This window comes from Cetorhinus maximus, chromosome 8 (genome assembly GCF_964194155.1).
Source record: "Cetorhinus maximus chromosome 8, sCetMax3.hap1.1, whole genome shotgun sequence".
NCBI lineage: Eukaryota > Metazoa > Chordata > Chondrichthyes > Lamniformes > Cetorhinidae > Cetorhinus > Cetorhinus maximus.
The window spans coordinates 107,730,701-107,744,111 of record NC_135886.1 but is presented as its reverse complement, the minus strand read 5'-3'; the positions used below and the strand labels follow the sequence as shown (position 1 = coordinate 107,744,111).

Below are 13,411 nucleotides of genomic sequence, written 5' to 3'. Positions count from 1 at the left end.
CAGGACAATGAATCTGAGTGACTTTAATTACCTTTCAAATGGGGTGTCTGAACAACATGCTATTGAATTGAAAGATAGTTTGATATTCTATAGTGATCATTCACAATCATTGCTACTGTACGAACTCTCTAACTATTCATTTCAACTCAGCAAGAGTCATTGCCAACTTCAGCTGGTGATTACAATTGCAGGGTCCAGATTGATGGGGGCTGCAGGATGGAGTGGAGGGCAGAGTGTTACCAATTCTACTAAATGCTGACAGTGGAGTTAGACTTAATTTGGACACTATGGCAGGAATTTTAATGAGATTTGTTACAGGCTTGACTATATTCCAGTGGTCTGACAATGCAGCCTCCCACCTTTCATAAGCCTGAGCTTATCAAAAACTCTGTTGCCCGTATGCGAACTCGCACCAAGTCCCATTTCTCCATATATGACCTACTTTGGTTCTCAGACCACAAATGCCTACATGGTCTTGGTCCTCCCTATCTCACCTCTGCAACCCCCCATGATCTCTGCACTTCTCCCATTCTGGTCTCTTGCTTTCATATGCTTTTAGCTCTGGAATAACCTCACCAGCGCTCTACCTCCGTTAATGGTCTTTTAAAGCTATTGTCTGTTTTCGAATCCCTCCATAATTCACCTTTCATTATCTCCACAATGTGCCAGCAATGCAACCCCCCCCCCCCTCCTCTGAGATATCAGCACTTCTCCAGTTCTGGAAAAATACTCCAACCATAGATATGGTTGTACCATATACAACCATCAATGGTTGTACCTTCAGCCAATAAGCTCTGGAATTCCCTCCCCATCTGCAAACACTTTGCCACTCTTAATTTCTTCAGACTTAGATGATTTCACATATTTAGGCACACTTGAGGCAGACAAAGAACATACTTACTTCTGTTTTCCACAGCTTGTTTTTCCTGGAACAGGGCACTAGTTTGAAGCCAGAGCCTATAGCTTGAGGATCTGAATTGTGCATAGGGTCTCGCCTACTCTAATTGCCCACCATAGGTGTGTTGGAAAGATTTACAGGTTGATAATCAATTTGTTCTGCTGCATTACGAATGCATTTTCCACAGCCATCAAGTCCTTGGATGGGACTTGAACCCCAAGCTTTTGGCTTAGAGACAGGGATACTACCCATTTCGCCACAAGCTCTCTTTCCTTCTATAAGGCTCTCCTCAAAACCTATTTCTTTGACCAAATATTTTGTCACCTGCCTGAATATTATCTTAATAACTCAGTGTAGAGTTTTATTTGATAATACACCTTGCAACATTTTAAACATTAAAAATGCTGATTAAATGTACGCTTTTGTTCAGATTGGAAGTTGCCCAGACCGGGAACAAGCACAGAAATTTACAGGAAATTAGCCAGTTTAAGTTTTATTAGGAATTTGGCATTTAAAAAAAAACTGATTTGAGATCAGTAAAGGGATCAGACTTTCTTTATTGGAGAAACCAGTTAGTTCACTCTCCCTTCATTTCCAGAGCCCAGGCCGAGATAAACGGAACAAAAACTCGGAACCCTTATCTGCGGTCGCCCGGAAGTTGAGCAAGCCGGAGCATAAAACTGGAAGGAGCGGAAATGACCTGTGTTCAGAGGTACCGGCTCTGGATTTACGAAGCGATAATTTATTAACGTGGTGGCGCACGGCAGGTCGGCCTCTCTCTGATTCATTTCATTTGTTCCGAGAGACAATTGCTTGGGTTTTATTGTGGAATTTTTTCCTCTTCCTACCGCTGGGATCCCGCTCGCCCTTCACCGCTTCACACCCCCTGGTGTCCGAGTTTGGACAAGGGGAACCATTCACCCACAGCTTCCCCCCTCTCCCCGAGCATTCGGCTTTGGCCCCGCGGCGAGTGATCAGGGCAGGAACCGTGCCTGACCTCCTGTTCCCTTCCAGGGCTTAGTCTGGTGGGATCATTATACTCATGCGCTGCCCCGAGTGCAGAAATATACTTATTGTAATATTGGTTCAATCCTTGGGCTGGGCTGAGCTCACCGATCTGAGCAGTGACTTTACAATCGGTCTCGGGGGGCGGGGGGTGGGGGGGCGGAGTCGAGGGAAGGGTAAATCAGTCAGGATCCTTGATCACTTCAGTGGTTTCTGCTGGAAAGTGTATGTATGTAGATTTCAGATGATCAGGTGATGCTTCCAACGTATGAACAGTCTGCGAACTCACTGTCCAGGCTCACATATGAAGAGCATCTATTATAGGATGTTCCATGCCTGTGGAACCAGACTCCTGTATGTGTCTGTAGCTCTATGATACTAGTGTAGAAAGGGGAGAAAACTGGAGTTAACAAGCAACATCCTTACGCGATGGACTTGTGAGCAGGAGTAGGCCATTTGGCCCTTTGAGCAAAATCCATTTTACTCAATCTTGAATAAATTCAGTGACCCAGCCTCCGCTGCTTTCTGGGGAACAGAATTCCACAGACTAACAACACTCCAAGAGAAAAAAAACTCATCTCTGCCTTAAAAGGGAGATTATTCTTAAACAGATTGTCCTTATTGTTAAACTGTGTCCCCTAGTTCTAGTCACCCACATGAAAGGAAATATGCTACTGGTATCCACCCTATCAAGTCCCCTTAGGATCTTGTATGTTTCATGAAATCACCTCATTCTTCTAAACTCCAATGGGTATAGGCCCAATTTGTTCAACCTTTCTTCATAAGATAAACCCCTCATCCTAGGAATGAGTTGAGTGAACCTTCTCTGAACTGCTAATGCAATTATATCATTTTTCAAATGAAGGGACCAAAACTGTACACAGTACTCCAGATGTGGTCTCCCCCAAGATCTTATACAGCTGCAGTAAAACTTACCTACTTTTATATTTCATTTTCCTTGCAATAAATGCCAACATTTCATTTGCCTTCCTAATCACTTGCTGCACTTGCACACTAACTTTGTGATTCATATACCAGGATACCCATATTCCTCTGTATCACCATGTGGCTAGCACCTCATCCACCCCATCTTAAACATTCACTCCCTCCACCGTCGAGGTACAGTGGCAGTAGTGTGTACCATCTACAAGATGTACTGTAGCAACTGACCAAGGCTCCTTCCAAACCTGGGACAAAAACAGAAAATGCTGGAAAAACTCAATAGACCTGACAGCATCTGTGGAGAGAGAAACAGAGCTGACATTTCGAGTCTGTATGACCCTTCTTCAGAGGTCATACGGACTGCTGTCAGTTGAGCTGCAGTGCCATCTAATGCCAGGTATTAATATTGACTGATTCAGCTATGGAAGCTTGAGTGACTGAAAGTAAGTTTGAAATCACAAATACAAGAAGAGCAAAGGATAAAGTTAATAAATATAATAAGATATAGGAAATTAAGATAAAAATATTGAGACTGAGTGGTTAGGGGATTATGATGAATTTGCTAAATATCTGACCCCATCGTTCAGTCTGTGTCATATGTTTCCCAGTGCAATTCTGCACTTGTACTTAGCTGTGTAAATTGTAGCAGTATGTGCTACCTCACACAGCTCATAGCATTGCAACCTCATAGCCAATAATAAATGCAACACATTGTGAACTCAAAACAATCAGTGAACGCACTCCCTCCGACCATAGCAACCAATGATAAACAACAGTTTCAACCTTGTGGTAACAGCCTGTGGTAAATTGAACTGCCGAGGGCAAGGATATCTCAGGTTTGATCTTTGGTCCAATTTTAAATGGCCCAATGATTGGATGCTGCAATTGATCATTGTCCTTGGGTTAGGGAGGTGAAAAATGGCCATGTTTCCTGCTTAATGTTTACTGCAGTGACCAGCATGTCAGTCACGTGAGAAAAAGATTGACTTGAGTTGTGATATTTAAGCTGTGCTTGGAGCCAGGTTCATTATCCAGATATGTGATTACTGGGTTAATACAGTACCCTGTGAATGCCCCAGCATTCAGCTGTTTGCTGCATTTGTCTGGACCAGATTTCTGGGACCCAGACCATGAGTAGAGAGTTGGATTGAATGTGGTATCAGTAATCGTGTTAAGTTTGTGGTGAAGGAAGCACATAAAAGAAATTCTGCCTTCTAGTGGTTTAATTCAAGACTTTGTTGTGTTTCAGGGCAATGAATGAGCTTTGGACTCCAATTGCGAAGCAGTACAACCCACTTAAAGCTGGAAGCATCGATGGCACAGATGAGGAGCCACATGACCGAGCTGTATCCAGGGCAATTGCAGCCAAGTATAGACCAAACAAGGGAGTGTTAGGAGACCCCCATCTGACACTCTTTGTTGCTAGGTTGAATCCTCAGACGTCCGAAGAGAAGCTAAAAGACACTTTTTCCAGATTTGGGGACATTCGCAGACTGAGGCTCGTGCGTGACATTGTCACTGGCTTTTCCAAATGCTATGGCTTCATCGAATACAAGGATGAGCGCTCATTATTGAAGGCACATCGGGATAGCAATAAATTAGTGGTGGACCAGAATGAAATATTTGTGGATTTTGAATTGGAGCGCACTTTGAAAGGATGGGTCCCACGGAGACTTGGAGGGGGATTAGGTGGTAAAAAGGAATCGGGCCAGCTACGGTTTGGTGGGCGAGATCGTCCATTCAGGAAACCTATCAGTCTTCCAGCACTGAAAGCAGAACTGTACACAGAGGGGCAAGCAGACAAACTGGATAGATCAAGTTCCAGAGAGCTATCAAGGGATAGCTGGCAGTGGGAGAGAGGCCGAGACTGGGAAAGGCGAAGAGAAAGAGAGGAGAGAGGCAAGGAAAGAGAAAAGCGCGAACGAGATAGAGAGCGATACAGAAGCAGGGAAAGAGATCATAAACGACAAAGAGATGAAGATCGATATAAAGAGGAAGATAGACACCAACGCAGGAACAGGCATAAAACCCGAAGATAGAAGCTGTATGAGAGGTTTACCTTCCTTGGGAAATGAAAGTAAAGATACCTTGTCAGGCCCTATTTCACCACAGTCATCTATTATTTTTATGGCACAAAAGAAATATCTACGGTGCATGAGATAATGTTCACAACTTGCTCATAAACTGCTATAAGTTATTGGAGAGGGAAGGTTGTGTCAGTTCTATTAAAGTTCTGTGTTTAAAATCAAAAATGTGATATTAATTTCCTTCAGTTTTCTGCCCTCATCTCCTCGGCGCTAGGGTGCCAGTCACCCTCTAGGATCTCTCTTAACTGTCCACTCTTGAAGGACCTGAGAGAGTGGGAAGGATGGTCTATCCTTGCTTAGCAACCACACAGCAGGAACTATGTCCAACAGCTCCCCTCTCCTCCACCCAACCCAGTAGCTCAAGAGAAGTGAAGTTAATTGTAACAAGCCAATTGTTACAGGTAACCATGACGGCACCTATCAAACAGGAACCAGAGACCTTCGTTGTTCATGTCGCTCAGTACTAGATTGTATATTTATCCAGTAAATCATTGTGTGGAAGTTGATAACTTTTTCCCACTTATTCATGCAATTCTTATTGAAGCTGCAAATAACTGGCTCTTGTAATCACTTAAAATGCTGATTTTGTTTTACAGTCCTAGATTTTACGGTATTGTACACTGCTAAATTTGAATAAAAGACCTGTTTCTGTTCAGCTTGAACAACTATGAAGTGAGGGTATATTACCTGAATTTCAATAAATATATTTCTAGTTTCTTGTGTTGTCTACATGAAGTTGAATATGGGTATTATTTCCACTTCCTTGCTAGAAAGATCCTCCATTGCCATCTCATTGTATTCCAGCAGTTTCATTGTCCTTCAGTTTTTACTTCTAAAGATTGCTGGCACATACTAAAATATGATTCTATGGTTGCTTGATACCCTGTGCACCTAATCCGCCATGTTATAAATTCAGACAGTGTGTTCTGATGGATTGTTCAACTTGGTATCAAAGCCGAGACCAATGCTATCTTTGCAACATCTATGTGTGTACACCTTCTAGCAGGCATCATCACTGGGTAATAGTCAGGAGAAAGAGAGCACTCATTGATCTTTCCTCTCTACAACCCAGGTGTGTTAAAGTCCAAATGCAGCATACCAAAGGCTGTCCTATTCCAGATCAGATAACTCAGCACAGACTAAAATCAAACCCATCCAGTTTAATACAGCTTCTCCTAATCAGGGAAACTGATGTGTGTATCCTTACTTTTTTTAATCCTTTCACATGATGTGGGCATCACTGGCAAGGCTAGCATTTGTTGCTCACCCCTAACTGTCTTTGAAATGACTGGCTTGCTATGCCATTTCAGAGAACACTAGGTAGTTAAGAGCCAACCACATTGCTGTGGGTTTGGAGTCACACGTAGGCCAGACTAGGCAGGGATGGCAGATTTCCTTCCCTGAAGGGCATTAGTGAACCAGGTAGGTTTTTATGGCAAGCATTACTGAGACTAGCTTTCAATTCCATGGCAACACCGTGGAATCAGAGTCCACTTGCTAACCAATCAGCACTCTCTTCTCATGCAGTATAAATTGGTGTTCCCTTTACTATTGGAATTTTGCGAACTGTCCTGATGAATGCAAAACAGAAAGCTTGTCACTTCTAGTAATATTCCCATACATCCACAACCCTGCCTTTCTAAGTGGTGGAGTTTGCATGTTTGTAAGGTGATGCCAAAGAAACCCTGGTTCATACCCTGTAGGTGTGCACAAGCCAGCCATGGTGTGCTGGTGGTGAAGGGGGTCATCATTCAGGCTGATATACTGATCAAGTGGACTGCTTTGTCCTGAATGATAGTGTCAGGATTGTGCTCTGTCATCTCCTCCAGCCATATAACCCTCTTAGATACCTTCACTCCTCCAATTCTGGTGTCCTGCACATCCCTAGTTTTGTTCACACCACTGATGGCTATACTTTCAGCTGCCAACTCTGGAATTCCCTCCTAAAGCTCTCTGCTTCCCATCCCAACTTTAAGTTGCTCCTTAAAACCCAACTCTTTGAGCAAGCTTTTGATCATCTGGTGTAATATCTCCTATGTGGCTCAGTGCCAAATTATGTTTTATACTGCTCCTGTGAAGCACTTTGGGATTTTCTACTACATGAAAGACATATATAAGTCCAAGTTGCTATGTTGCAGCTGTATTAATCTAGGCAAGTGGGGGGGTACTCCTTCACAATCCTGCTTGTACCTCTTTTTGCTATAGTGTGCATGTATAATTGACTGATGAGGACAAGGTAGGTGTCAGTGGGGTGTACTCTAAACAATTATCCTGCTGAAACAGATTGCTACATTTGTACATTAAAAATGGGTGACCACATGGAACTGTAGCCAAGAAGTTTGTTTTTTCTCCCAAAAAAGTACTGTGCTAGAAAAGGTAAGGACCAGTGTAAAGAAATTTCAAACATGGTTTGTGACTTGACAAACTTCCATGTTTTACAGAGCCCATTGAGCTTGTATTATTGTCCTATTGTAAAGAAAACCTACCTGTTGGTGCTAGGACCGGAATAACCCAAAACATTATTATTGGATGAGATTGGTTTGTATAATAGATGAAGCCTGGCTGCTAGTCTTCTTTACAAGTGTTACTGGAGTAATGGCACATTGTTGGTGCTTCACTGGACAGTGACCAACACCACGTGCATTACAATAGCAATCATTTTTGAAAATTAAGCAGAATGCACAAATGGGTTGGTTTTATAAACAAATTCATAGATTAAAAAAAACAATGTATTTCTATTTTTATTGATAAAGGACACTGCAAAAACACTGTACAAGTTAAGCACAATGACAATATATATAGTTATATACACAAACATAAAATAACAAACAATAGCATGAAATATTTACAGTCATTTTCTTCCATTTAAAGAAAACATTCCCTCAAGTTAACAATAAAACATAATCTACGGCTGTTTAAATTTTATATGAGAAATTCACGAAAGAAATCATTAAGTGAACAGCCTATTATGGAAGACATATCTTGATACATAAAACATTCCAAAGAAACAAAATTGTCATTTGATAATATTTTCCTTTCTTTGGTCACAATGTACATTTACAAATACCATCACCTTCCTTTCTTTCTTTCCTTCCTTTTTAATCAGCACATCCGCTTTAGTGAAGGAATAAGAAATGTAATACCTGCTGTCATTCACGGTTAACAATGTTAACTTTTCAAATCGGCTTGTGTTCTCTGTCATTTAAAAAATACATTGGAATGTTTAAATAATGATACACATTGAAAGCAACTCTAATCAAGTATCATTACTTCAGAGTAAACATCCTCTGGATGAAATCACTTGGACTGTGACAAATGAAAAGCTATTTTCAAAATGAAGGACACGGGATAACGTCACGGCGAATCCTTTATAAAATTGTCCTGCATGTACATTGAATTAAATACAGCCCCTTTCCCAATACAGGTACATTATTATGTTAATTCGGCCAAAATGAAAACTATTTCACCCATTTGCTCGTTTAGTTCAAAATATTCTGTTTAAAATATATATTTTTAACAACAGTTATAACTTATCATCTCTTCACTGTTTGGAGTTTCATGGATACATTGGGGTATATTTTCAGTTTGCTGTCCAGGCATAAAATTTGCACAACTGATTAGTTGTTCATTATGAAAATCCCTAATTTTTATTTCCATTGATTTAACAGGAAAAGTAACTTGGGCGGATTCTATAACAGAGTTGCAATCGCAGTTTCACATTCTGGCATCACATTCTTTCTTAACCCCCAGCCTTAGACTTGACACTTGAACTAAACCAACTGCAACCACACCTCCGCCACCCCCACCCCCACCCCCCCAACCTAAGTCTTTTGGCTGTAATGTGACATATTACATCTATAAAATACCAGAACATTTACATAAAAATATAAGCTGGTGTCTCTGCATTCAAAAACTTCACTGGGAAAGAAGACACAGCCATGTGGGGCAGGCCGAAGATCTGAGTTCAGCAACAAATTGATAAGACATTTTCATCATCCCTCTCCCACACTACAAACTACTATTACAGCACAGCATAGTCATGGCAGAGGGAATATCAACTGCATATAAATATATATGCTTGGCAGTGAATATTTATCAAGCAGCAAGTTTGTTTCACAAAAACACCCACATTTTACATTACTGTAAAGTAGCTGTGACATTCCTCTATAATAATGATTTAACCGAATAGTAATATCCATACTAGCTGAATCACAAACCAAATAAGAGCAATAGGTTCTGGCATGTGATTCAAGGCAGTAACAAATAAGGGGGTTGGGATGACACTGTTCATCTCAATAATCTATTTTCATCACAAAACTCCAATCTTTTCATCCACTGCTTATATATATATATATATATATATATATATATAGGATGTACAGTTATAGTTAACTTGCCCAGTCAGGCCTTGAACTTTTCTCAAAGAATGGGGTAGCTCCTTGATGGTTTGTAATGTTAAAATCCAATTTGTGTAGGCAGAATGAGAGCTTAGTCACAATAAAATGGTGGTCCTGATGTCCTCATGGACAAGAGCTGATCTCCCGAGGTGAGGTAAGAATAGACTGCCCATGGCATCAAGGCCGCATTTGACCGAGTATGGCATTAAGGAGCCCTAGCAAAACTGGAGTCAATGGGAATGAGTGGGGAAAACTCTCCCCGCTGTAGCACAAAGGAAGATGCTTGGAGGTCAGTCATCTCAGCTCCAGGACATCACTGCAGGTGCTCCTCAGGGTAGTGTTCTTGGCCCAACCATCTTCAGCTGCTTCATCAATGACCTTCCTTCCATCATAAGGTCAGAAGTGGGGATGTTCGCTGATGATTGCACAATGTTCAGCGCCATTCACAACTTCTCAGATACTGAAGCAGTCCATGTCCAAATGCAGCAAGACCTGGACATAATCCAGGCTTGGGCTGACAACTGGCAAGTAACATTCACGCCACACAAGAGCCAGGCAACGACCATCTCCAACAAGAGAGAGTCTAACCATTGCCCCATGGCGTTCAATGGTATTACCATCACTGAATCCCCTATCAACATCCTGGGGGTTACCATTGACCAGAAACTAAACTGGACTAGCCATATAAATACTGTGGCTACAAGAGCAGGTCAGAGGCTGGGAATCCTGCATCGATTAACTCACCTCCTGACTCCCCAAAGCCTGACCACCATCTACAAGGCACAAGTCAGGAGTCAGTGATGGAATACTCCCCACTTGCCTGAATGAGTGCAGCTCCAACAACACTCAAGAAGCTTGACGCCATCCAGGGCAAAGCAGCCTGCTTGATTGGCACCACATTCACAAACATTCGCTCCCTCCGACATCGATGCACAGTAGCAGCAGTGTGTACCATCTACAAGATGCACTGCAGGAATTCACCAAGGCTCCTTAGGCAGCACTTTCCAAACCCATGACCACTCCCATCTAGAAGGACAAGGGCAGCAGACAGATGGGAACACCATGGCCTGGAAGTTCCCCTCCAAAGCATTCACCATCCTGACTTGGAAATATATCACCATTCCTTCACTGTCGCTGGGTCAAAATCCTGGAACTCCCTTCCTAACAGCACTTTGGGTGTACCTACACCACATGTACTGCAGCGGTTAAAGGCAGCAGCTTAGTACCACCTTCTGAAGGGCAACGAGGGCTGGACAATAAATGCTGGCTCAACCAGTGAAGCCCACATCCCATGAATGAATTAAAAAAAAAGCAGTATCGATGGAAGTCAATTACTATTTTCATCACTGGTGCCTTGTCCCTGGGAATAAAAATCATCTAGTGATTTCTCACTTGGGAGGGCTGCACGCCACCTCAGTTATGTTTAAGTGGGAAACACAGGAATATAAAAGGGCAAAAGATGTCATCTCAACTTTTTACATTCTGCTACTGCCTTTAACACAATGCAAACTGTGCGTTATCTTGTACATACAGTACAATGATTATAGAACAAGCTGTAAACAAGCCAATGTTACTTTTTAATAGAGTATCTTTATAAAAATTGAAAGAAAAATGTACTGGCAATCCCCGGCCAGCATTCCAAGCAGGAAACCCTAACCCCAAGTACAGCTTTGTACCAGTTAATCAGTGCTGGACTGAATGTAATTTTGTTTGTGCAGCCTGATTGATAACAGCCTTGCTCACTCCCATAGAAGTAAAAAAAACAAGCATTAATGAATACAGCTAGTAAGGAAATGCACACTTCAGCAATGGGAATAGGGATCTCTCCTTTCAATCTTTTTGCTTTCATGCTGTTGATGTTTCCTTCATTTTTTCCATAGAAAGTGGAGTGTTGCAGTCAAGCATTTTATCAATTTTCTCTTGGCTTCCCAAACCCACAGGAGTGAAAGAGGATCTCTGGTTCTCGGAGCTGTTCCTGATTCCATAACCAAAATAGATGACAAAACCTAGAGAAATTAAAAGACAAATGTAACTTCACAGTAACATTTTTATAGAACCACCCCCAGAGGAAGAGGTCTCAAAATACTTTATATTAATAGGGAAATATCAAATATTTCATAAAACATCAAAAAGGTTTTAGAGCACATGTGCCACATGCAAATCTTTGTAAATGTTAAAAAAGACAAATAATTATCAATCTACAGAGAAACTACACCAACCACCTTACAATAACCTCAGGGTGTTACCAAAATCTTGTATTTATATAGTGCTCCTGATATACCAATAATCATCCTGGAACACCTTACAGTAAGAGGAAATAGATACACTGGACACCAAGAGGTAAATTTTAAACTTCCATTCCCAACAGGAATGCTCATGGCGGGGTGGGGGTTAAGATGACACGAGTTGTGTCATTTTTCCACCCTTCACCATCATAACCCAACTAAGATCAGGCACAGGGTGCCACCCATCGCTGGAAAGCAGTTGACTACTTTACATTTATCTGGTCCATGTGGGGCCAATTCTGATGCCACAATCATGGTGGAAGTCTATGGAGTCCAGAGAAATTGGAAAATATTACTTATGTATGGAATCACGATTGAGCACCAGTGCTCCTGGCATCCCCTCCCTATTCCTGATCTGCACCTCCAGCCTCTGCACTTAATTTGCTGTTTCTGTGGGAGAATATTTTATAATGAAAGCCTTTTGTTTTTATTAGTCAAGATCAAAAAACAAGAATTTGGATGTGATTGCTGATCATCACTGAAATGCAAAGCTATTCTCAACAGAGTTAGTCAAAAATTAGTGTGCATCTTAAGGCCATTTGACTGCAAGTTATTCAACCTTGTACAGACAACTATTTTGAAATGTGCACAATTTTAAGTAGAAGAACATTGATTCATTAAAGAAGGTTCCTCGTCTTTGGACTCTTAAACTATGAGAAAACATTTGTAGAATTGAGCTTGGAAAAGACTGAAGCAGAATATGATTCCTGATCTTCAGGGGAGGTCAAATAGTCCACAATGATTTCTACGTTGTTGACAGTGAATTGGGAGGAATATGGCGTGCAATGGGTGCAGCTCAAGGTTGAAGAGTAGAGATGTGAGTATGGATGGGTGATGTAGAGCCCTGCTAGGTAACCTTGGGGATTTATACAAAATGTTTCTGCAAGAGGTACTATGGGGCATGATATCCAAGACTGGACTAATTTGTGTGTGGTCTGTAGCAGGAGATGGGATTTTTGTTCTGTACTTTTACTTATGTTTATCCACTGTTTTGACTGGGGTGTTAACTGTACATTTATCACAGTGTTATTTTTGGGCTCAAAATTGTAGAAGTGTATTTACCTATAAGCATCCAAATTCCAAAGCGGGCCCAGGTGCTCAAATCCAGCATCACCATCAGGTAAACATTTACAAACATACTGACAACAGGTAGGAAGGGAAGGAGTGGTACCTGCAAAGACAAAATGAATCTGTAAATATGTTTTCTACTTGCAAAAACATATTTTATTTCTTGTTCTATCAAACATCCATAAAAATCACAATTTTTTTCTCCTTCAATTTTCCTGAAGGCGCTAAATTTTGCTGTGAGACAGCTTCATAGGGTGGGATTTTTCTGGTCTCATCAATAGCGGGCATTGTCGTGGTTGGGATGGGAAAATTTTGGAGAGCAGCCAGAAGTCAGTTGACTTTTGGCTACTCTCCAAATTTTCCCGTTCCACCCCCAACAACGCCTGCTGCTGGCAGGATCGGAAAATCACACCCATAGTGTGTCACAGTCCTCCAAGTGACCATTCTTCATGAGCTGAGGAATTGAGCGTTGGCAGACTGTCCACCATCACAGGCGACACTGATCCAAACATTACCCAAAATCAGCAATCTCCAGTAGGAGCTGGTGAAGCGTGGTCGGGATTGGAATTTTTCTCTCCCTAATCTGGGGCTATCGAGGTCAACTGTAACAACTGCTGCTCTGGCTGAGGTCAAACAGGGGGCTGAACCTGCTAACTTACTGGAACATTTGGTCAATTAGGCACATTTAACTAAAAAGTGATGCAGAATCCATTGTCATTTTAAATGCTT

The 13,411-nt window shown here is 41.6% G+C and overlaps 2 protein-coding genes across 4 annotated transcripts in view; one reads left to right on the top strand and one right to left on the bottom strand.

The window, feature by feature from the left end:
* Positions 1 to 656: 656 nt before the first annotated feature.
* On the top strand, positions 657 to 7,256 carry snrnp35 (small nuclear ribonucleoprotein 35 (U11/U12)). Of its 3 annotated transcripts, none has more exons than XM_078547373.1 (2): positions 657 to 1,610; positions 4,095 to 7,256. In XM_078547373.1, the coding sequence occupies exons 1-2, from the start codon at positions 1,594 to 1,596 to the stop codon at positions 4,882 to 4,884; spliced, it is 807 nt and encodes a 268-aa protein (XP_078403499.1). In that variant the 5' UTR covers positions 657 to 1,593; the 3' UTR covers positions 4,885 to 7,256. The 3 variants fall into 3 exon arrangements, with proteins under 3 accessions (XP_078403499.1, XP_078403500.1, XP_078403501.1); XM_078547374.1 differs by having other exon boundaries at positions 1,553 to 1,665; XM_078547375.1 differs by lacking the exon at positions 657 to 1,610 and adding an exon at positions 2,351 to 3,242.
* A 3,629-nt stretch (positions 7,257 to 10,885) lies between these two features.
* LOC144683861 (cationic amino acid transporter 3-like) overlaps positions 10,886 to 13,411 on the bottom strand; it is a 31,574-nt gene continuing 29,048 nt past the window's right edge. Inside the window, exons 11-12 of the mRNA XM_078547372.1 lie at positions 12,677 to 12,785; positions 10,886 to 11,335 (exon numbers count right to left, since the gene is read on the bottom strand). Coding sequence (XP_078403498.1) covers positions 11,175 to 11,335; positions 12,677 to 12,785 — 270 coding nt within the window. The 3' untranslated portion in view covers positions 10,886 to 11,174. The remainder of the gene's footprint in view (positions 11,336 to 12,676; positions 12,786 to 13,411) is intronic.